The 21672-nt window shown below is 45.6% G+C and overlaps 1 protein-coding gene across 1 annotated transcript in view; it reads right to left on the reverse strand.

Annotated features, from left to right (window-relative positions):
- Positions 1 to 19537: 19537 nt before the first annotated feature.
- Positions 19538 to 21672, reverse strand: part of LOC117339593 (QRFP-like peptide receptor) — a 59513-nt gene continuing 57378 nt past the window's right edge. Inside the window, exons 4-5 of the mRNA XM_033901285.1 lie at positions 21161 to 21269; positions 19538 to 20109 (exon numbers count right to left, since the gene is read on the reverse strand). Coding sequence (XP_033757176.1) covers positions 19982 to 20109; positions 21161 to 21269 — 237 coding nt within the window. The 3' untranslated portion in view covers positions 19538 to 19981. The remainder of the gene's footprint in view (positions 20110 to 21160; positions 21270 to 21672) is intronic.

The raw sequence follows: 21672 nt of genomic DNA on the forward strand, positions 1-21672 counted from the left end.
TCACGGGGCTGTAGTCTCTCCCATATCCAGGTTTGTACCCAGTAACTCAGGGATGGTATCTGTCACGGGGCTGTAGTCTCTCTCATATCCAGGTTTGTACCCAGTAACTCAGGGATGGTATCTGTCACGGGGCTGTAGTCACTCCCATATCCAGGTTTGTACCCAGTAACTCAGGGATGGTATCTGTCACGGGGCTGTAGTCTCTCCCATATCCAGGTTTGTACCCAGTAACTCAGGGATGGTATCTGTCACGGGGCTGTAGTCATTCCCATATCCAGGTTTGTACCCAGCAGCTCAGGGATGGTATCTGTCACGGGACTGTAGTCTCTCCCATATCCAGGTTTGTACCCAGTAACTCAGGGATGGTATCTGTCACGGGGCTGTAGTCATTCCCATATCCAGGTTTGTACCCAGCAGCTCAGGGATGGTATCTGTCACGGGGCTGTAGTCACTCCCATATCCAGGTTTGTACCCAGTAACTCAGGGATGGTATCTGTCACGGGACTGTAGTCTCTCCCATATCCAGGTTTGTACCAAGTAACTCAGGGATGGTATCTGTCACGGGGCTGTAGTCTCTCCCATATCCAGGTTTGTACCCAGTAACTCAGGGATGGTATCTGTCACGGGGCTGTAGTCTCTCCCATATCCAGGTTTGTACACAGTAACTCAGGGATGGTATCTGTCACGGGGCTGTAGTCTCTCCCATATCCAGGTTTGTACCCAGTAACTCAGGGATGGTATCTGTCACGGGACTGTAGTCTCTCCCATATCCAGGTTTGTACACAGTAACTCAGGGATGGTATCTGTCACGGGGCTGTAGTCTCTCCCATATCCAGGTTTGTACCCAGTAACTCAGGGATGGTATCTGTCACGGGACTGTAGTCACTCCCATATCCAGGTTTGTACACAGTAACTCAGGGATGGTATCTGTCACGGGGCTGTAGTCTCTCCCATATCCAGGTTTGTACCCAGTAACTCAGGGATGGTATCTGTCACGGGGCTGTAGTCTCTCCCATATCCAGGTTTGTACCCAGTAACTCAGGGATGGTATCTGTCACGGGGACTGTAGTCTCTCCCATATCCAGGTTTGTACACAGTAACTCAGGGATGGTATCTGTCACGGGGCTGTAGTCTCTCCCATATCCAGGTTTGTACCCAGTAACTCAGGGATGGTATCTGTCACGGGGCTGTAGTCACTCCCATATCCAGGTTTGTACACAGTAACTCAGGGATGGTATCTGTCACGGGGCTGTAGTCTCTCCCATATCCAGGTTTGTACCCAGTAACTCAGGGATGGTATCTGTCACGGGGCTGTAGTCACTCCCATATCCAGGTTTGTACACAGCAGCTCAGGGATGGTATCTGTCACGGGGCTGTAGTCATTCCCATATCCAGGTTTGTACCCAGCAGCTCAGGGATGGTATCTGTCACGGGGCTGTAGTCACTCCCATATCCAGGTTTGTACCCAGTAACTCAGGGATGGTATCTGTCACGGGGCTGTAGTCTCTCCCATATCCAGGTTTGTACACAGTAACTCAGGGATGGTATCTGTCACGGGGCTGTAGTCATTCCCATATCCAGGTTTGTACACAGTAACTCAGGGATGGTATCTGTCACGGGGCTGTAGTCTCTCCCATATCCAGGTTTGTACCAAGTAACTCAGGGATGGTATCTGTCACGGGGCTGTAGTCTCTCCCATATCCAGGTTTGTACCCAGTAACTCAGGGATGGTATCTGTCACGGGGCTGTAGTCTCTCCCATATCCAAGTTTGTACCCAGTAACTCAGGGATGGTATCTGTCATGGGGCTGTAGTCTCTCCCATATCCAGGTTTGTACACAGTAACTCAGGGATGGTATCTGTCACGGGACTGTAGTCTCTCCCATATCCAGGTTTGTACCCAGTAACTCAGGGATGGTATCTGTCACGGGACTGTAGTCTCTCCCATATCCAGGTTTGTACACAGTAACTCAGGGATGGTATCTGTCACGGGGCTGTAGTCTCTCCCATATCCAGGTTTGTACCCAGTAACTCATGGATGGTATCTGTCACGGGGCTGTAGTCACTCCCATATCCAGGTTTGTACACAGTAACTCAGGGATGGTATCAGTCACGTGGCTGTAGTCGCTCCCATATCCAGGTTTGTACACAGTAACTCAGGGATGGTATCTGTCACGGGGCTGTAGTCTCTCTCATATCCAGGTTTGTACCCAGCAGCTCAGGGATGGTATCTGTCACGGGGCTGTAGTCTCTCCCATATCCAGGTTTGTACCCAGCAGCTCAGGGATGGTATCTGTCACGGGGCTGTAGTCACTCCCATATCCAGGTTTGTACCCAGTAACTCAGGGATGGTATCTGTCACGGGGCTGTAGTCTCTCCCATATCCAGGTTTGTACACAGTAACTCAGGGATGGTATCTGTCACGGGGCTGTAGTCATTCCCATATCCAGGTTTGTACCCAGTAACTCAGGGATGGTATCTGTCACGGGGCTGTAGTCTCTCCCATATCCAGGTTTGTACCAAGTAACTCAGGGATGGTATCTGTCACGGGGCTGTAGTCTCTCCCATATCCAGGTTTGTACCCAGTAACTCAGGGATGGTATCTGTCACGGGGCTGTAGTCTCTCCCATATCCAGGTTTGTACCCAGTAACTCAGGGATGGTATCTGTCACGGGGCTGTAGTCTCTCCCATATCCAGGTTTGTACCCAGTAACTCAGGGATGGTATCTGTCACGGGGCTGTAGTCTCTCCCATATCCAGGTTTGTACCCAGTAACTCAGGGATGGTATCTGTCACGGGGCTGTAGTCTCTCCCATATCCAGGTTTGTACCCAGTAACTCAGGGATGGTATCTGTCACGGGGCTGTAGTCTCTCCCATATCCAGGTTTGTACCCAGTAACTCAGGGATGGTATCTGTCACGGGGCTGTAGTCTCTCCCATATCCAGGTTTGTACCCAGTAACTCAGGGATGGTATCTGTCACGGGGCTGTAGTCTCTCCCATATCCAGGTTTGTACACAGTAACTCAGGGATGGTATCTGTCACGGGGCTGTAGTCTCTCCCATATCCAGGTTTGTACCCAGTAACTCAGGGATGGTATCTGTCACGGGGCTGTAGTCGCTCCCATATCCAGGTTTGTACACAGTAACTCAGGGATGGTATCTGTCACGGGGCTGTAGTCTCTCCCATATCCAGGTTTGTACCCAGCAGCTCAGGGATGGTATCTGTCAAGGGGCTGTAGTCTCTCCCATATCCAGGTTTGTACCAGTAACTCAGGGATGGTATCTGTCATTGGGCTGTAGTCTCTCCCATATCCAGGTTTGTACCCAGTAACTCAGGGATGGTATCTGTCACGGGGCTGTAGTCTCTCTCATATCCAGGTTTGTACCCATAAACTCAGGGATGGTATCTGTCACGGGACTGTAGTCGCTCCCATATCCAGGTTTGTACACAGTAACTCAGGGATGGTATATGTCACGGGGCTGTGGTCGCTCCCATATCCAGGTTTGTACCCAGTAACTCAGGGATGGTATCTGTCACGGGGCTGTAGTCATTCCCATATCCAGGTTTGTACCCAGTAACTCAGGGATGGTATCTGTCACGGGGCTGTAGTCTCTCCCATATCCAGGTTTGTACCCAGTAACTCAGGGATGGTATCTGTCACGGGGCTGTAATCTCTCCCATATCCAGGTTTGTACCCAGTAACTCAGGGATGGTATCTGTCACGGGGCTGTAGTCTCTCCCATATCCAGGTTTGTACCCAGTAACTCAGGGATGGTATCTGTCACGGGGCTGTAGTCTCTCCCATATCCAGGTTTGTACCCAGTAACTCAGGGATGGTATCTGTCACGGGGCTGTAGTCTCTCCCATATCCAGGTTTGTACCCAGTAACTCAGGGATGGTATCTGTCACGGGGCTGTAGTCTCTCCCATATCCAGGTTTGTACACAGTAACTCAGGGATGGTATCTGTCACGGGGCTGTAGTCTCTCCCATATCCAGGTTTGTACCCAGTAACTCAGGGATGGTATCTGTCACGGGGCTGTAGTCGCTCCCATATCCAGGTTTGTACACAGTAACTCAGGGATGGTATCTGTCACGGGGCTGTAGTCTCTCCCATATCCAGGTTTGTACCCAGTAAGCTCAGGGATGGTATCTGTCACGGGGCTGTAGTCTCTCCCATATCCAGGTTTGTACCAGTAACTCAGGGATGGTATCTGTCATGGGGCTGTAGTCTCTCCCATATCCAGGTTTGTACCCAGTAACTCAGGGATGGTATCTGTCACGGGGCTGTAGTCTCTCTCATATCCAGGTTTGTACCCAGTAACTCAGGGATGGTATCTGTCACGGGACTGTAGTCGCTCCCATATCCAGGTTTGTACACAGTAACTCAGGGATGGTATATGTCACGGGGCTGTGGTCGCTCCCATATCCAGGTTTGTACCCAGTAACTCAGGGATGGTATCTGTCACGGGGCTGTAGTCTCTCCCATATCCAGGTTTGTACACAGTAACTCAGGGATGGTATCTGTCATTGGGCTGTAGTCTCTCCCATATCCAGGTTTGTACCCAGTAACTCAGGGATGGTATCTGTCACGGGGCTGTAGTCTCTCTCATATCCAGGTTTGTACCCAGTAACTCAGGGATGGTATCTGTCACGGGACTGTAGTCGCTCCCATATCCAGGTTTGTACACAGTAACTCAGGGATGGTATCTGTCACGGGGCTGTAGTCGCTCCCATATCCAGGTTTGTACCCAGTAACTCAGGGATGGTATCTGTCACGGGGCTGTAGTCGCTCCCATATCCAGGTTTGTACCCAGTAACTCAGGGATGGTATCTGTCACGGGGCTGTAGTCGCTCCCATATCCAGGTTTGTACACAGTAACTCAGGGATGGTATCTGTCACGGGGCTGTAGTCTCTCCCATATCCAGGTTTGTACACAGTAACTCAGGGATGGTATCTGTCACGGGGCTGTAGTCATTCCCATATCCAGGTTTGTACCCAGTAACTCAGGGATGGTATCTGTCACGGGGCTGTAGTCTCTCCCATATCCAGGTTTGTACCCAGTAACTCAGGGATGGTATCTGTCACGGGGCTGTAGTCACTCCCATATCCAGGTTTGTACCCAGTAACTCAGGGATGGTATCTGTCACGGGGCTGTAGGTCTCTCCCATATCCAGGTTTGTACACAGTAACTCAGGGATGGTATCTGTCACGGGGCTGTAGTCTCTCCCATATCCAGGTTTGTACCAAGTAACTCAGGGATGGTATCTGTCACGGGGCTGTAGTCTCTCCCATATCCAGGTTTGTACCCAGTAACTCAGGGATGGTATCTGTCACGGGGCTGTAGTCACTCCCATATCCAGGTTTGTACCCAGCAGCTCAGGGATGGTATCTGTCACGGGGCTGTAGTCTCTCCCATATCCAGGTTTGTACCCAGTAACTCAGGGATGGTATCTGTCACTGGGCTGTAGTCTCTCCCATATCCAGGTTTGTACCCAGTAACTCAGGGATGGTATCTGTCACGGGGCTGTAGTCTCTCTCATATCTAGGTTTGTACATAGTAACTCAGGGATGGTATCTGTCACGGGACTGTAGTCGCTCCCATATCCAGGTTTGTACACAGTAACTCAGGGATGGTATATGTCACGGGGCTGTGGTCGCTCCCATATCCAGGTTTGTACCCAGTAACTCAGGGATGGTATCTGTCACGGGGCTGTAGTCGCTCCCATATCCAGGTTTGTACCCAGTAACTCAGGGATGGTATCTGTCACGGGGCTGTAGTCGCTCCCATATCCAGGTTTGTACACAGTAACTCAGGGATGGTATCTGTCACGGGGCTGTAGTCGCTCCCATATCCAGGTTTGTACCCAGTAACTCAGGGATGGTATCTGTCACGGGGCTGTAGTCTCTCCCATATCCAGGTTTGTACACAGTAACTCAGGGATGGTATCTGTCACGGGGCTGTAGTCTCTCCCATATCCAGGTTTGTACCCAGCAGCTCAGGGATGGTATCTGTCACGGGGCTGTAGTCTCTCCCATATCCAGGTTTGTACCCAGTAACTCAGGGATGGTATCTGTCACGGGGCTGTAGTCACTCCCATATCCAGGTTTGTACCCAGTAACTCAGGGATGGTATCTGTCACGGGGCTGTAGTCTCTCCCATATCCAGGTTTGTACACAGTAACTCAGGGATGGTATCTGTCACGGGGCTGTAGTCTCTCCCATATCCAGGTTTGTACCAAGTAACTCAGGGATGGTATCTGTCACGGGGCTGTAGTCTCTCCCATATCCAGGTTTGTACCCAGTAACTCAGGGATGGTATCTGTCACGGGGCTGTAGTCACTCCCATATCCAGGTTTGTACCCAGTAAGCTCAGGGATGGTATCTGTCACGGGGCTGTAGTCTCTCCCATATCCAGGTTTGTACCCAGTAACTCAGGGATGGTATCTGTCACGGGGCTGTAGTCTCTCCCATATCCAGGTTTGTACCCAGTAACTCAGGGATGGTATCTGTCACGGGGCTGTAGTCTCTCCCATATCCAGGTTTGTACCCAGTAACTCAGGGATGGTATCTGTCACGGGGCTGTAGTCTCTCCCATATCCAGGTTTGTACACAGTAACTCAGGGATGGTATCTGTCACGGGGCTGTAGTCGCTCCCATATCCAGGTTTGTACTCAGTAACTCAGGGATGGTATCTGTCACGGGGCTGTAGTCTCTCCCATATCCAGGTTTGTACACAGTAACACAGGGATGGTATCTGTCACGGGGCTGTAGTCATTCCCATATCCAGGTTTGTACCCAGTAACTCAGGGATGGTATCTGTCACGGGATTGTAGTCGCTCCCATATCCAGGTTTGTACCCAGCAGCTCAGGGATGGTATCTGTCACGGGGCTGTAGTCATTCCCATATCCAGGTTTGTACCCAGCAGCTCAGGGATGGTATCTGTCACGGGGCTGTAGTCTCTCCCATATCCAGGTTTGTACCCAGTCACTCAGGGATGGTATCTGTCACGGGGCTGTAGTCACTCCCATATCCAGGTTTGTACCCAGTAACTCAGGGATGGTATCTGTCACGGGACTGTAGTCTCTCCCATATCCAGGTTTGTACACAGTAACTCAGGGATGGTATCTGTCACGGGGCTGTAGTCTCTCCCATATCCAGGTTTGTACACAGTAACACAGGGATGGTATCTGTCACGGGGCTGTAGTCATTCCCATATCCAGGTTTGTACCCAGCAGCTCAGGGATGGTATCTGTCACGGGGCTGTAGTCTCTCCCATATCCAGGTTTGTACCCAGTAACTCAGGGATGGTATCTGTCACGGGGCTGTAGTCACTCCCATATCCAGGTTTGTACCCAGTAACTCAGGGATGGTATCTGTCACGGGGCTGTAGTCTCTCCCATATCCAGGTTTGTACACAGTAACTCAGGGATGGTATCTGTCACGGGGCTGTAGTCTCTCCCATATCCAGGTTTGTACCCAGCAGCTCAGGGATGGTATCTGTCACGGGGCTGTAGTCTCTCCCATATCCAGGTTTGTACCAGTAACTCAGGGATGGTATCTGTCATTGGGCTGTAGTCTCTCCCATATCCAGGTTTGTACCCAGTAACTCAGGGATGGTATCTGTCACGGGGCTGTAGTCTCTCTCATATCCAGGTTTGTACCCAGTAACTCAGGGATGGTATCTGTCACGGGGCTGTAGTCGCTCCCATATCCAGGTTTGTACACAGTAACTCAGGGATGGTATCTGTCACGGGGCTGTAGTCGCTCCCATATCCAGGTTTGTACCCAGTAACTCAGGGATGGTATCTGTCACGGGGCTGTAGTCGCTCCCATATCCAGGTTTGTACCCAGTAACTCAGGGATGGTATCTGTCACGGGGCTGTAGTCGCTCCCATATCCAGGTTTGTACACAGTAACTCAGGGATGGTATCTGTCACGGGGCTGTAGTCTCTCCCATATCCAGGTTTGTACACAGTAACTCAGGGATGGTATCTGTCACGGGGCTGTAGTCATTCCCATATCCAGGTTTGTACCAGCAGTACTCAGGGATGGTATCTGTCACGGGGCTGTAGTCTCTCCCATATCCAGGTTTGTACCCAGTAACTCAGGGATGGTATCTGTCACGGGGCTGTAGTCACTCCCATATCCAGGTTTGTACCCAGTAACTCAGGGATGGTATCTGTCACGGGGCTGTGGTCTCTCCCATATCCAGGTTTGTACACAGTAACTCAGGGATGGTATCTGTCACGGGGCTGTAGTCTCTCCCATATCCAGGTTTGTACCAAGTAACTCAGGGATGGTATCTGTCACGGGGCTGTAGTCTCTCCCATATCCAGGTTTGTACCCAGTAACTCAGGGATGGTATCTGTCACGGGGCTGTAGTCACTCCCATATCCAGGTTTGTACCCAGCAGCTCAGGGATGGTATCTGTCATTGGGCTGTAGTCTCTCCCATATCCAGGTTTGTACCAGTAACTCAGGGATGGTATCTGTCACGGGGCTGTAGTCTCTCCCATATCCAGGTTTGTACCTAGTAACTCAGGGATGGTATCTGTCACGGGGCTGTAGTCTCTCTCATATCCAGGTTTGTACCCAGTAACTCAGGGATGGTATCTGTCACGGGACTGTAGTCGCTCCCATATCCAGGTTTGTACACAGTAACTCAGGGATGGTATATGTCACGGGGCTGTGGTCGCTCCCATATCCAGGTTTGTACCCAGTAACTCAGGGATGGTATCTGTCACGGGGCTGTAGTCGCTCCCATATCCAGGTTTGTACCCAGTAACTCAGGATGGTATCTGTCACGGGGCTGTAGTCGCTCCCATATCCAGGTTTGTACACAGTAACTCAGGGATGGTATCTGTCACGGGGCTGTAGTCGCTCCCATATCCAGGTTTGTACCCAGTAACTCAGGGATGGTATCTGTCACGGGGCTGTAGTCTCTCCCATATCCAGGTTTGTACACAGTAACTCAGGGATGGTATCTGTCACGGGGCTGTAGTCATTCCCATATCCAGGTTTGTACCCAGCAGCTCAGGGATGGTATCTGTCACGGGGCTGTAGTCTCTCCCATATCCAGGTTTGTACCCAGTAACTCAGGGATGGTATCTGTCACGGGGCTGTAGTCACTCCCATATCCAGGTTTGTACCCAGTAACTCAGGGATGGTATCTGTCACGGGGCTGTGGTCTCTCCCATATCCAGGTTTGTACACAGTAACTCAGGGATGGTATCTGTCACGGGGCTGTAGTCTCTCCCATATCCAGGTTTGTACCAAGTAACTCAGGGATGGTATCTGTCACGGGGCTGTAGTCTCTCCCATATCCAGGTTTGTACCCAGTAACTCAGGGATGGTATCTGTCACGGGGCTGTAGTCACTCCCATATCCAGGTTTGTACCCAGCAGCTCAGGGATGGTATCTGTCACGGGGCTGTAGTCTCTCCCATATCCAGGTTTGTACCCAGTAACTCAGGGATGGTATCTGTCACGGGGCTGTAGTCTCTCCCCTATCCAGGTTTGTACCCAGTAACTCAGGGATGGTATCTGTCACGGGGCTGTAGTCTCTCCCATATCCAGGTTTGTACCCAGTAACTCAGGGATGGTATCTGTCACGGGGCTGTAGTCTCTCCCATATCCAGGTTTGTACACAGTAACTCAGGGATGGTATCTGTCACGGGGCTGTAGTCGCTCCCATATCCAGGTTTGTACACAGTAACTCAGGGATGGTATCTGTCACGGGGCTGTAGTCTCTCCCATATCCAGGTTTGTACACAGTAACACAGGGATGGTATCTGTCACGGGGCTGTAGTCATCTCCCATATCCAGGTTTGTACCCAGTAACTCAGGGATGGTATCTGTCACGGGATTGTAGTCGCTCCCATATCCAGGTTTGTACCCAGTAAGCTCAGGGATGGTATCTGTCACGGGGCTGTAGTCATTCCCATATCCAGGTTTGTACCCAGTAAGCTCAGGGATGGTATCTGTCACGGGGCTGTAGTCTCTCCCATATCCAGGTTTGTACCCAGTAACTCAGGGATGGTATCTGTCACGGGGCTGTAGTCACTCCCATATCCAGGTTTGTACCCAGTAACTCAGGGATGGTATCTGTCACGGGGCTGTAGTCTCTCCCATATCCAGGTTTGTACCCAGTAACTCAGGGATGGTATCTGTCACGGGGCTGTAGTCACTCCCATATCCAGGTTTGTACCCAGCAGCTCAGGGATGGTATCTGTCACGGGGCTGTAGTCTCTCCCATATCCAGGTTTGTACCCAGTAACTCAGGGATGGTATCTGTCACGGGGCTGTAGTCTCTCCCACATCCAGGTTTGTACCCAGTAACTCAGGGATGGTATCTGTCACGGGGCTGTAGTCTCTCCCATATCCAGGTTTGTACCCAGTAACTCAGGGATGGTATCTGTCACGGGGCTGTAGTCTCTCCCATATCCAGGTTTGTACCCAGTAACTCAGGGATGGTATCTGTCACGGGGCTGTAGTCTCTCCCATATCCAGGTTTGTACACAGTAACTCAGGGATGGTATCTGTCACGGGGCTGTAGTCACTCCCATATCCAGGTTTGTACCCAGCAGCTCAGGGATGGTATCTGTCACGGGGCTGACTTGGCAGATTTTGATTGGGGGCAGTGGTGGCGAGAGCTGCACTGGTCCATACAGTGCTAACATGGGTCGACCGTCCTTTTGGTAAGCGTCCTATCCGAAGACTCTGGCTCGAACGTCTGTTCTCTCTGCGGAAGATGGATCTTTGCTCCTCATGTTGTCCTGCCGAGAGGTCGGGGTTTGAGCTGACCATTCAAGCTCATGTTCAGTTGTAGCCTTTTGCCTAGACCACATTCTAATATTAAAATTGGAAGGAATGTTAAAAATGTACGTGACGAGCTGACGAGGCCTCGCTTTGGATATTATAGAGTTTTATGGCCTGACTGATATAAGAATATCTAACCCAGTAAATGGATTTGAAATTCCTTGTTTAATTCAAAACAAGAAATATCTTTAAAAAAGATAAACGGCATAGTTTTAATGCTGGTGGTTGTAATGTAAAACTGCTGGTAAATCAATCAACGAACTAATGCGTTTCAGCACGGATTACAAAATTAGATCAGTTTGAATCATTTTGGTAATAATAAGTCTGATTTTGAATCAGGAATATAATTTTATAATGTGTCATTTGAAAAGATACATCCACTTATTCAGCTTGCATTCTTAACTTTCTTTCGTTTTTAACTGCATATCTGCATTTTGCATTTGCCACTACATTGACCAATCACATACTTCATCTTGACCACTAACGCCACCTGTCGCGTCATATCCGGGGCCAAAAGAATATTATACGGCTATGCCGAAAAATAAATGTTATTTAGTGTATCAACATTATTCCACAACTCGGGACAGATTCCACGGCCTAGTAATCAATCGTACACGGAGTAACCTTGAGAGAGGAAACTCTACAAAACGACAGTCACGTGATTACACTTATCAGCAGTAATAACCGATCAATTGGTTCAGCCTTTCTAGCAGATTTCATCCAGGTTTGGGAACGCTGTAATCAATTTCTAGTCAATTAGATATCTCTCCTCTTTCGCGCAAGCTTAAAAATGTTCGATTGTAATCAAATTCTTTCTTACGATCAACCCCCTCGGGCAATCAGAGATTTAGAGCTTAAATCGTTAGAGTTACTTAGTTAAACTGTTTTATACAGCTACACCAGGATCACGTGATGTAGGTACCACCAGTACACAAAAACAGGTACACCAGGATCGGGTGATGTAGGTACCACCAGTACACAAATACAGCTACACCAGGATCGGGTGATGTAGGTACCACCAGTACACAAATACAGGTACACCAGGATCACGTGATGTAGGTACCACCAGTACACAAATACAGGTACACCAGGATGTGGTGATGTAGGTACCACCAGTACACAAATACAGGTACACCAGGATCGGGTGATGTAGGTACCACCAGTACACAAATACAGGTACACCAGGATCACGTGATGTAGGTACCACCAGTACACAAATACAGGTACACCAGGATGTGGTGATGTAGGTACCACCAGTACACAAATACAGGTACACCAGGATCACGTGATGTAGGTACCACCAGTACACAAATACAGGTACACCAGGATCACGTGATGTAGGTACCACCAGTACACAAATACAGGTACACCAGGATGTGGTGATGTAGGTACCACCAGTACACAAATACAGGTACACCAGGATCACGTGATGTAGGTACCACCAGTACACAGATAAAGGTACACAGTTTTTTATTTTGAAATGTGTTTTCCATCAGTATGGTTCTCCAAGGTAATGTCAGTGACGTTACATTCGTAGAAAACAACAACAACAACAACAACAACAAAAAACAAAAACAAAAACATGTTATTGTTTAATCACGTTTTACACCTAGCCGACGAGGCAGCACTCTACATTGGTATGATAGCTTTAAAGACACACTGGATTATGTTCTGATCACAGACGCTATATATTTCATGACTTTTCCGACGACGGCTGTCTTGTCACATTTCTCTTTAAAACGGTATTAAATATTGATTATTTTACAAATTTTCTTTGAAAGAAAATGATACCCTTCCACTAAAAATTCTTACTGAAACATAAAATGTTTGATATAATTCTACGGTAAATGTCAGTCTCATTTAGGTCTCTAGCTGAAGGTCTCTCGGAGACTTATAGGTTTGATATTTCGTTCACCGGAAGTGCTAACTTGTTAACACGATTGCTTAGAATCTCAGAGCCCAGTTGTTGAAATCTGGCTTGGTGGTAAATGTCATGGTGAAGAGAACGATAATACAAATTGTTGATCTTAGATTGATTTGTTTTAGAGATATTGACAAATATAATCACTGTGTCTATATAACGTACCTGTCTTACTCGTAGACGAATCGTCCTCGCTACAAACCTCCACAGCGAGAGTTGTAATTAGATGCTGCTACTGTATGAAACTAATTAAATTTAGATAAAAGAAACCTAACACGTTAGTGTTGTATGTATCGTCAGCTTGATAAACTACTGTATAGCACTTTAATATTTGGTATTTTCGTTTCCGGAACATATTCGCGGGGTGAAAGTTAGCTGTATACCGCTGTCTATAATTCCCAGATTTTGATGATATGATATAAATGCGTTCCGTATCATAGCAGATTGGAAATTTGTGTGTACCGATTTTGAGCAACCTGTCCCATGATGCACTTTTGATAATAAAACTATGTCTGCCTGACTTCTGCCTAACACGTGTTCCTGCACCGACCCGACAAATGAACAAATCTACATGTTGGGAGCTGTAAAGACGGCTGTAGTATTTAGCCAGAGGGGTGACTAAACGGACAACCATGCATCTAATCTGTTAAATTTATCCATGAGTGCTGCATAAACATTGTTACACTTCCGATCATTACACTAACCCATGTTACGTCAGAGTTGGACGATCCACCCTCACAGTACAGGTTTACTCTGTGGCGTCTGGCGCATGAGAGAGGCAAAATTCTGTACAGAACGTCGTAATAATCTTAAAATGCGCCGGGTCACGTGTTCTGGAAATTTTTGATTAATTTGAATGGTCGATAGACACAGACAACAATAACCTCAAGAAAGTACTTGAGGCTTTAGAACCTTATTGTAAACCCAAGTGACGATGAGGTATTAGAGACTAATAGATTTTGGAACATGCCCTATCGGAAACCATTCGAGAGTTTTGTTAGTAGTTTGAAAGCCAAGGTAGCGCCATGTAGCTTCCAAGAAAGAGAAAGGATTCTGAGAGATAAAATCGTGTTTGTTGTGTCCGTCTAAAGTTCGATGTACATGGAAATATGGAACAAGACTCATTTGAAACATCTTGGGGAATGTACACTCAAAGTTACAAACCCTCGTAAAAAGAAGGATCAATTGTTACATTCGTTGGTGATCCAAATGACACGCTAACCTATTCGGTCTTCATACAATACAGGACCTGGGATTTGTGACCATAAATGATGATCGGTTCATCTCGCAAGTCGCGATACCCTCACACAAGCTTGGCGATCTAGTGGGAGGCAACTCCATGCACTGATGGCAGCATACCATCCATTACCCTGTAGGAAGATATCATTGGCAATTCAGTCCAATGAGGAGGAACAGCTTGTTCGCATAGAAAAAATGGTGTGCTTGTTTCTGTTATGGAGCCAACACAGTTGGTCAGTCATATGGCTGTTGTGCACAATAATGGAAAGTTCAGACTCTGTAATGACCCTCAGCCTCTAAACACAGCATTACCGACTATCAGTGCCCGATGACATCTTGCCAAGGCTCAAGGATGCGAAGGTGTTCAGTAAGCTTGACATAAAGGAAGCTTACTGACATGTGTGCTTGGACGAACCTTCCAGCTAACTACCATGATAACAACATTTGGTCTTAAAGTGTCCAGTGAGATTTTCCAGGGATGAAGGCCCTAAGTAATTTTGATGGTGTTTTCAGTGTTGTCGATAATACTTGAAAGTCATGGAACACTCTGATGAAAGGCTCATCATATTGAATGAAGATAAGCAGGAAACTGGCCGCGATGAAATTGTATTCGAAGGATGGTGTTAAGGTCGATGATGCCAAGGTCAAGGCCAATCACGATTTTATTATGATGACATTCCATAGATACCATTTGGAATTTGAGTTTGTGAAAGTTGTGAATGTTTTGATCGCAGAGACTTTGAGTAGAATCGCGATGAACGGGTCCGAATTCTAACTTTCAATGTGACATTTCAGATGCTAGGATTTCTGAGGTTAGAGAGGCAACAGTAAACGACTCAGACGTACAAACTTATGGTAACTATCATCATTGAAGGTTGATTTACCATCCGGCGTGATTTACCCCTGGTGTGGCTCCATGTTTTGATTTGCGCGAAAGTTTGTCAGTCCTTGACGGAATCATTTTGGCGAAAGTTTGTCAGTCCTTGACGGAATCATTTTGGCGAAAGTTTGTCAGTCCTTGACGGAATCATTATGAGAGCTATTGTTATTTATCTCCGATTGGATATAAAATCGTGTCTACACTGCGCACATCTTTGATATCATAGTATGCCCAGGAGATCACGGGTAACGGTATTCTGGTCGGGAATGTCAGCCGACATTAAGCAACTCGTAGATACTTGTGAAAGAGGTATGGTCGTTTTTCGCTTATCCTGACCTAGGCCACGCGCAGTGACAGTCTGGGATAGAAATACAGGTAAATTATCACGTGACCCGAGTGATTCCCACAGTACCAGAATATATCGTCATGGTCCACTGGCGCGCTGTGCGTTGTGAACGAATTACATCGTATGTAGTCAATAAATACCATATATATATGATATCAAGTAAAATTGACATGTTAAATATTTTTACACTATCCATCCATGTATGCCTGTTGTCGATGCTGCAGTTCATTTACATTTTACTTTGAATGATACGGGGTAAATCGGTTATGATTTTACTTTTTTTTATCCAAGTGAAAATTTTCTATCTCAACATTTTTTTCTTTATACTAAATATTTTATATTAAATATGCATTTGATGTTGCAAATATCTTTCAAATACGATCTAGAAAAAATGAAATGGTATTAAGAAACATAACAAAATATGAAAAAGATACTGTACATCTTGGCGATTCGAAGTCAAAGCTTTTGGGTCGCTAGGCGGCGGTTCTACTATATGAGCTATGCGGACTTATGAGAATGTGAAGTTTATGTTGTCAGTTATAGTCAGTCTAGTTAATGCTAAATTAAATGTTTTTATCAACTAGGTTTTTAGCTCACCTGGACCGAAGGTCCGGTGAGCTTATGTCATGGTGCGGCGTCCGTCGTCCGTCCGTCGTCCGTCAGTCGTCCGTCGTCCGTCATTATTTGCTTCAAATCGCTACTAGTCAAAAAGCTTTTATTGGATTTTGACCAAATTTGGTCAGAAACATCCTTGGCAGAAAGGGATCAGATTTTGCATAAATGGTGACTCTGACCACCAAGGGGCCTAAGGGACAGGGCCCAATAGGGGAAATTGAGGCAATTACTTTAAATCGCTACTAGTCATAAAGTTATGAATGGATTTGAACCCAATTTGGTCAGGAACATCCTTGGGGTAAGGGGAACAGATTTGCACAAGTGGTGACTCTGACCCCGAAGGGGCCAAATGGGGCGGGGCCCAATAGGGGAAATAGATGAAATGCATTTAAATCGCTACTTGTCATAAAGTTATGAATGGATTTAAACCAAATTTAGTCGGAAACATCCTTGGGGGAAGGGGAACAGATACTGCACAAGTGGTGACTCTGACCACCAAGGGGCCAAATGGGGCGGGGCCCAATAGGGGAAATAGATGAAATGCATTTAAATCGCTACTTGTCATAAAGTTTTGAATGGATTTGATCCCAATTTGGTCAGAAACATCCTTGGTGGAAGGGGAACAGATTTTGCATAAATGGTGACTCTGACCCCCAAGGGGCCAAAGTGACGGGACCCAATAGGGGGAATAGAGGTAATGCCTTTAAATTGCTACTAGCCATGAAGTTCGAATGGATTTCATCCCAATTTGGTCAGAAAGATCCTTGGGGGAAGGGGAACAGATTTTGCATAAGTGGTGACTCTGACCCCAAGGGGCCAAAGGGGCTGGGCACAATAGGGGAAATAGAGGTAATGCCTTTAAACTGCTACTTGTCATAAAGTTATGAATGGATTTAAACCAAATTTAGTCGGAAACATCCTTGGGGGAAGGGGAACAGAATTTGCACAAGTGGTGACTCTGACCCCCTAGGGGCCGTTGGGGCGGGGCGCAATAGGGGAAATAGAGGTAATGCCTTTAAATCGCTACTAGTCATAAAGTTATGAATGGATTTGATCCCAATTTGGTCAGAACATCCTTGGGGGAAGGGGAACAGATTTTGCATAAATGGTGACTCTGATCCCCAAGGGGCCAAAGGCGTGGGGCCCAATAGAGGAAATAGATGTGATTCCTTTAAATCGCTTCTAGTCATAAAGTTATGAATGGATTTAAACCCAATTTAGTCGAAACATCCTTGGGGGAAGGGGAACAGATTTTGCACAAGTGGTGACTCTGACCCCCACGGGGCCAAAGGGGCGGGGCCCAATAGTGGAAATAGAGGTAATGCCTATAAATCGCTACTAGTCATAAAGTTAAGAATGGAATTGAACCCAATTTGGTCAGAAACATCCTTCGGGAAAGGGAAACAGATTTTGCATTAATGATGACTCTGATCCCCAAGGGGCCAAAGGGCGGGGCCCAATAGGGGAAATAGAGATAATTCCTTTAAATCGCTACTAGTCATAAAGTTATTAATGCATGTTGTAAACTTAGAGAGTCTGGACTTCATTATTTCTTTAAAGCAGTTGGGATCCCCACACTATAACCATATATAGCATTGTTGGAGGTTGACAAACAAAAGGAATTGAACATGAACATTATTTTGACATTTGGTCAAATCCAACCAGGTGAGCGATACAGGCCCCATGGGCCTCTTGTTTCAATTTTTCGACACCAGCGCATCGGACGACCACTTTTTAAGATTAGGATTTTAGTTGTCTTTTGGTACATAGAATAAAATTAGACATTGTTAAAGTTGGTCTTCTGATGCGCTCTATGTCAAAAAATGATATGAATGCGGGAAAACCCCTCTACAAAGTGGTAAACAGCCCGATGATGCAACTTTACGGTCATTTAATGAACTATCCATTGTAATGAACAAACACATTTTTCGCAAATAAGAATATCTATATGTTACAGATTTAAGGTTTGTATTCAAAAACTCAGTTTTTAACATTATTTTTTCTATTTTGAAAACGGTCACCGTTAGGTCGAAACAGGCCAATATGCGCCATACCTCTTTGTCAGGAGATGACACCGCGCAACTCGCCGGACCTCTCACCCAGCATAGTGAAGGAGACACACCCTGAGATTAGATCGGACTTGATTTGTGTCAGGTTCACGGGAGAGACTAATTTATTCATATGTATATGTACATTACTATTCTCACTTTATCGAGTTTTATCGAGTCTGATTTGCTTACTAAAACAAAGAGCGCGTAATATCGTTTGTGAAGAAGCATGCTGAACGATACGGAATTAAAAAAATGATCGTGTCAGATAGAAGTCCTCCTTTCTCGAGCTGTGGATCCAAATGTTTTGTTAAATAACTAATTCATTGTCGTCCCTAATGCATCAGCAAACCAATGGGAAAGCAGACTCGGCAGTTAAGGTTATGAGAACGCTGTTACTGAAAACCGAGGGCAACGATCCATATGAGGCCATTTTGGAACAAAGAAAAACACCTCGACAGGCTACAGGCGTTAGTCAAACTCCAGTAGTGTTTGGGAGGACAACTCGTACGTTAATTCCCAGTATACAGCAAACTTATACTACGAGGCGCGAACCAGAAGTGAACAGGAAACGCGAAACGCGCCGACAATTCGCGAAAAGGACATTTGATAGGCAGTCGCAACCATTACTGTACTTCCAGGATCTATATGGAAGGAATGGAAACTTGGAACTGTGAAGGAGGGAACTGACGCAAAAACGTACACAGTGTACGGCCCGGACAGTCACGTCTATGGTAGGAACCTCGTTCACAGGAGACCGACATTCATATTACCGCGTCCCCGCGAAATGTCGTTAATTCGCATACCAGATGTGCCGAATCATTGCGCATTTCATGGTCCTAGGATAGTACAGAGTGAGTCCACGAAACCAAAGACTCATTCTAGGTCACCGCCAACTTCTGACACCAATGAAGCCGTGAAACTTACTCTAGGTCTTCCAACCACTATAGTGATGGGGCCATTACCATCTGGATGTACTCCACCGAAGCGTGATTCCAGACCGTCTTGCCTATCTAAAAACTATGTTACTTAATTTTGTGTTGTGATCTGTGAATAAGTTTTGTTAGAGACTTTGTTCCAGTTGAATGATCATGTTAGGACTGTCTGGTGACTCAGTTCCTACTCAATAGCAATAGTGCAGCATTCATGTAGAGTTTAAGACTGTTTCAACTGAATTATTCTCCAACGTCCACGTGCTTAGTGAGTTTGGGCATTCATTATTGGACTTAGCCATAAGTTATGCTCAAAATGAATATGATTATAATTTTCTATTCCAGTCATGGAAGTGTTAATTGTTTATTAGTCAGGTCAGTTCAGAATAGTTACAATTTTGGAACATGTTGAATGATCAAACATAGTACATATTACAGACCATTTGAGGGATTCAACTCAAACATATACATTAGTACATAGATTCCTCGCTTTACAGGTTCAATTTTAATCGGGTTGTTATGAAACTTCTCACGCACGTTCACAGATATTTATACTACCTAGTGTTAGAACGAGGTCACAGTTACTATAAATACAATATTGACATCCTCTTCACTGGCTCCCACTGTTAATCCCACTGTCACGAAAACATGACTTGTTAAGTCTGCTTTTAGTTTCTGACGCGCGTTTAATCGTATTGTCTGCTGTGCGTCACTTGAAAAAAATGCATCTCCGATATCAAAGCAGAGTTTTGACGGATTTATTTGTCAAATACAATGTTCTTGAATTTGTCAGGTCTCGGGCCAACATGTTCTATTTATAGCGACTCAACTCATTCTACATATGTATTGTTTAACAGAGATTAAAAGAGATTGTGGCTAAAATGTTGAATTGAGAACTAACATCGCTATCCCGTCATGTTAAAGAGTGTGAACCTTTCAGCTCTAATGGGGACAATTTTGTAAATAAAACGTGGAAAAATTGTATCATCAGCTAATCTTTTATTTTATAATTGAACATTTGTATGTTGAAAGAGTTCATACTTTCCACAAAGATTTTGGAATGTTGAATGCCCAACCATCCGTGCGGAGGTCACACGGGGAGTTAATTAACAAATGAATTTAGATGTCCATCGTCAATAATCTGTGGAACGATCGAAGCTCTATATCCGGGTTCCCAGCTCTACATCCGGGTACAGTGTGTAGTTGTATTTGTCATGGTAAGGCCTGTAGCACTATGACTCGAGTCATCCATCTTAGATAAAGTTGTGTAACGCTGTTTCTTGTAACAGCCAAACATTATTTTGAATCCTACAACAGAAAACAAGTAAATAGGGTACTCAGAAAGTTAATCTTATTCCAGAGGTTCGAAAAATGCTAAGGTGCTCGCCAACGTTTCGATACACAAGTTGACACCATTTGATATAATGATGTTTCTATGGATTATTTTCCAACAGAAACAACAATATCACATATAAAATACACTTAACTTTTGTATCAAAACGTTGTTCAGACTTAGAGGTGCCGTTTCCAAATAAACCCAAAATGACCAGAGTTGACCTCCTATTTAAATACTAAACCAAAACCTCTTACTCTATAGATAGTGGATCCCGTGGCCGAGACATACCAGAGTCTATAATATACAAATATAGACTTTAGTTGAGGGCAATACGTGGTTTAATAGACCTGATCAGGACAATATTTACCGAGGCCAAAGGACCTGGCGAAACTACTCGGTGACATTATGAGATATTTCTATGGATATAATTAATGTCATGTGATCTCATTTGGACCAATGAGTAAATGTGTTACATACTAATCATATATTAGATTGTTTAACGCTCAGCATTAAAGTGCAACAACTGGCCATACGGTCCGAATCAGTCGGCTTACTCCCAAAATACTGCTGCCCTGCAAGTAGGGCGAAGGAATTGTACCTACTGATCGTAGGCTTACACGGGAAAGTGTCATATCAAGGAATGAATTAGAAAGAAGAGAAAATATAAGACCCCTAAGTTAGTCGCCTCTTACAACGGCTGATCTGTGTGATCCAGATCAGGAACAGGCATATACCGTTGTCAATATCATGTGACAGGATGGGATACCCTGCATGATGTATTCGGCATCATACGCCAGGGAGGAAGCGATTTGCTGGGAACAGTTTAATAAATTGTGGATATTATTTACGCAAGTCTTGTTATTTCACTGATAAATGAATTCCAATACGTAATTATTATAAATGCCGCGCGAACGATCACAGGAAAAGCCACGGGGCAATTATTCGGCTGTACGTGATATAACAATGGGAGGAGTAAACATTTCCTAACACATCTTTGTCAATATTTCATCACAACGGCCTCACCTTTACGGAAGTTGTTGTTAAACCCAGCGTAGATGATCGGGTTCATTGCACTGTTTGAAAAGGCAAGGAGTTTGGCGAAGAAAGTAAAGTCTTTGTACCACGCAGCAAGCTGATGATGAAATAACAATTTATATTAATACATCACACATTTCCTCGTCTATGTAAATGTTTCGCTTTATATAACAAACACAAACTTTATTTAAAAAACCGAGTGAAGAAATGTAATGGAGTAGAGATTTTAGACTCTAAATTATGTTTTTCTGTATGCATTTCAAAATTAGGAAACACAGTATTTTTCAGATCAAAACAACCGGGGAAATTATAACATGATTATAAATCAATGGATGTTTTAATTATAATCATTGTATGATATTTGCTGTCGGCAGGTGTTAGTAGTATTGCCTGGCCAAGTATCACATAGGAAATGAATGTTTTGCCGTAGAAAATCATTAAAACAATTAGTAGAAAATTTATCAACTTTCCCTCGAAACCAGTAATGCTTTATATGGATT

This window comes from Pecten maximus, chromosome 1 (genome assembly GCF_902652985.1).
Source record: "Pecten maximus chromosome 1, xPecMax1.1, whole genome shotgun sequence".
Lineage (NCBI taxonomy): Eukaryota > Metazoa > Mollusca > Bivalvia > Pectinida > Pectinidae > Pecten > Pecten maximus.